The 3,962-nt window shown below is 41.7% G+C and overlaps 1 protein-coding gene across 1 annotated transcript; it reads left to right on the top strand.

Annotated features, from left to right (window-relative positions):
- Positions 1 to 659: 659 nt before the first annotated feature.
- On the top strand, positions 660 to 2,012 carry LOC138949847 (uncharacterized). The gene has a single exon (XM_070321627.1). It carries the CDS (start codon positions 660 to 662, stop codon positions 2,010 to 2,012), a length of 1,353 nt encoding a protein of 450 aa, XP_070177728.1.
- The last annotated feature ends 1,950 nt before the right edge of the window (positions 2,013 to 3,962 follow it).

Raw genomic sequence — 3,962 nt, 5'->3', positions numbered from 1 at the left:
GGGAAGAATATCCTCTGACTTGACACTTTTCGTTTTGCAGCAAATAAATGTGACAACCAATTAACCTGATAGACTACTGGGTGCAGACGTGTATCGTTCAGTTTCGCTATCTCAAGACGGGAACACATTGTGGACTTAGCAGATTACGGCACGTAAGCACCATCACAATGCAGTTCAACAATGTTTTCGCTATCTCAAGACGGGAACACATTGTGGACTTAGCAGATTACGGCACGTAAGCACTATCACAATGCAGTTCAACAATGTTTTCGCTATCTCAAGACGGGAACACATTGTGGACTTAGCAGATTACGGCACGTAAGCACTATCACAATGCAGTTCAACAATGTTTTCGCTATCTCAAGACGGGAACACATTGTGGACTTAGCAGATTACGGCACGTAAGCACTATCACAATGCAGTTCAACAATGTTTTCGCTATCTCAAGACGGGAACACATTGTGGACTTAGCAGATTACATCACGTAAGCACTATCACAATGCAGTTCAACAATGTTTTCGCTATCTCAAGACGGGAACACATTGTGGACTTAGCAGATTACGGCACGTGAGCACTATCACAATGCAGGTCAACAATGTTTTCGCGTAAGCACTATCACAATGCAGTTCAACAATGTTTTCGCCGTAAGCACTATCACAATGCAGGTCAACAATGTGTTCGCCATAAGCACTATCACAATGCAGTTCAACAATGTGTTCGCCATAAGCACTATCACAATGCAGGTCAACAATGTGTTCGCCATAAGCACTATCACAATGCAGTTCAACAATGTGTTCGCCATAAGCACTATCACAATGCAGGTCAACAATGTGTTCGCCATAAGCACTATCACAATGCAGGTCAACAATGTGTTCGCCATAAGCACTATCACAATGCAGGTCAACAATGTGTTCGCCATAAGCACCATCACAATGCAGGTCAACAATGTGTTCGCCATAAGCACTATCACAATGCAGGTCAACAATGTGTTCGCCATAAGCACTATCACAATGCAGTTCAACAATGTGTTCGCCATAAGCACTATCACAATGCAGGTCAACAATGTGTTCGCCATAAGCACTATCACAATGCAGGTCAACAATGTGTTCGCCATAAGCACTATCACAATGCAGGTCAACAATGTGTTCGCCATAAGCACTATCACAATGCAGGTCAACAATGTGTTCGCCATAAGCACTATCACAATGCAGGTCAACAATGTGTTCGCCATAAGCACTATCACAATGCAGGTCAACAATGTGTTCGCCATAAGCACTATCACAATGCAGTTCAACAATGTGTTCGCCATAAGCACTATCACAATGCAGGTCAACAATGTGTTCGCCATAAGCACTATCACAATGCAGGTCAACAATGTGTTCGCCATAAGCACCATCACAATGCAGTTCAACAATGTGTTCGCCATAAGCACTATCACAATGCAGGTCAACAATGTGTTCGCCATAAGCACTATCACAATGCAGGTCAACAATGTGTTCGCCATAAGCACTATCACAATGCAGTTCAACAATGTGTTCGCCATAAGCACTATCACAATGCAGGTCAACAATGTGTTCGCCATAAGCACTATCACAATGCAGGTCAACAATGTGTTCGCCATAAGCACTATCACAATGCAGGTCAACAATGTGTTCGCCATAAGCACTATCACAATGCAGGTAAACAATGTGTTCGCCATAAGCACTATCACAATGCAGGTCAACAATGTGTTCGCCATAAGCACTATCACAATGCAGGTCAACAATGTGTTCGCCATAAGCACTATCACAATACAGTTCAACAATGTGTTCGCCATAAGCACTATCACAATGCAGGTCAACAATGTGTTCGCCATAAGCACTATCACAATGCAGGTCAACAATGTGTTCGCCATAAGCACTATCACAATGCAGTTCAACAATGTGTTCGCCATAAGCACCACCACAATGCAGTTCAACAATGTGTTCGCCATAAGCACTATCACAATGCAGGTCAACAATGTTTTCGCGTAAGCACTATCACAATGCAGTTCAACAATGTTTTCGCCGTAAGCACTATCACAATGCAGGTCAACAATGTGTTCGCCATAAGCACTATCACAATGCAGGTCAACAATGTGTTCGCCATAAGCACTATCACAATGCAGGTCAACAATGTGTTCGCCATAAGCACTATCACAATGCAGGTCAACAATGTGTTCGCCATAAGCACTATCACAATGCAGGTCAACAATGTGTTCGCCATAAGCACTATCACAATGCAGTTCAACAATGTGTTCGCCATAAGCACTATCACAATGCAGGTCAACAATGTGTTCGCCATAAGCACTATCACAATGCAGTTCAACGATGTTTTCGCATAAACAGTTGCACGTACGCCTTGAGCGATTTATTTTAAGAACTACATTTGTATCGATGTTGTTGCCTCCCTTGCGAAAATGAAAAGCACTGGCCATTGAAAAACGAGTCTCGTTTGTTCTCGGTTGTTCCCCTTGCTCGCCTCATTGTATGTACTTGGCTTACTAAGTTACAACTTGGTATGTTTTTTTCGGAATTGTTGTTTTAGATTTTGTGGAGGTAGAACAGTTTGGTTCAAGGATTTGTATTCTTAGGTAAATCCCTTGCTGGCAGGCAAATCGGCACATTACCATTTTTCAAATGAAGTATTTTTTCTTGATAGCATATAGCCCCTCATAAACAGTGCTTATACGTACTGTAATCTGAAAAGTTCACATCGTTGGGTTTTGAAAGCTAGACTCATTTTCTAATGTAGTCTATTAAATCGCCCTAAATCCCCCATAGCTGTGATGACTCCTTTTCCGCGATTGAAAAGTTGAGAACGTTCAGCTGTACATATCGTACACGTCTGATGCGCACACCTACATAACGCATGTATACTCATACCTTCACGCTTCAACACATTCGAATCAATATTATTAACAGCTGTTGTGTTTTCAGCGTAGCAATAGGGTCCGATATTTAGACGAGACAAGTATAATGCCGACGAGTCGAAGACGAGTCGCATATGATACTTGTTCGAGTCTAAATATCGGACCCTATTGCTACGCTGAAAATACAATAGCGATTATATAGCTGTTCTGACCTTCATTTGTTGTTCCAAACTTACAAAATGACAGTTTTTGCGTCGATGCGTTGATCTTAGGTTTTGATAGCAGACGCCGTTTCCTATGCGCATTAGTTTTGCGCAGGCGCCACACTGACTTTGGAAAAAAACTCGATTTGACAACACAGCTGTTAAACAGCTTTTTATTAGTTCATTCGTATACAACAAAAAGAAGTTTGAGTTTTTTTAATTTTGAACAAGACTACTTATGAAGAAGACCAAAACACAACATCAACGGAAAACTAGAAACAACTGAAGAACTAGGATGCAACAAGGGGAGGAGAAGAGAACAGCTAATCCGTACAAAGCGAGCAGACGGCAGCGACGTTTTCAGTTTGGGTGAATGGCATTTATACTTGTCTCGTCATGAAGCGAATTTTTCAACCTCAGTTATAAACGACTCACATGAATGTTAGTGCCATAGGTTGTACATCAATACTTCAGAGGGGAAGTTGGGTATTTAGTGTGGAGTTACGAGATAAGAAAAACCGAATGCGAAAGTTTGTGTCAGTCGGCAACTGTGAACTAAGCTCACCTGTTTGTACTACATCTTTCGACTTTGGGCATTTTGTGGTGTTTAGGGACAGAAAATAATAGGTTTAGTCCTGTTTCATCGGGAAGTTAGCAGAAAAGGGTATGCTATCGACATTTGTAAAGCTGAAAAACATTCCCGAGAAGAATTTCAAGTTGTCAGTGTATGCTGTTGTCGATCAGTGAAACATCGTGTGGTACAGATGGGTAAACCGGAACCATGCGTCTTTGTTATTGACAATATGCTTTTGGATATTGGCAAAAATGGCCGACTTCCGTAGCATTATGCTTTGATGATCGGAAGAGAC

Source organism: Littorina saxatilis, linkage group LG16, assembly GCF_037325665.1.
Source record: "Littorina saxatilis isolate snail1 linkage group LG16, US_GU_Lsax_2.0, whole genome shotgun sequence".
NCBI classification, from domain to species: Eukaryota; Metazoa; Mollusca; class Gastropoda; order Littorinimorpha; family Littorinidae; genus Littorina; species Littorina saxatilis.
The sequence above is the reverse complement of the archived record's forward strand: the minus strand, read 5'-3'. Positions and strand labels throughout refer to the sequence as shown.

What these genes read in the sequence shown, in the direction of transcription:
- LOC138949847 (XM_070321627.1), top strand. Translation starts at nt 660, where the DNA reads ATGCAGGTCAACAATGTGTTCGCCATAAGCACTATCACAATGCAGTTC.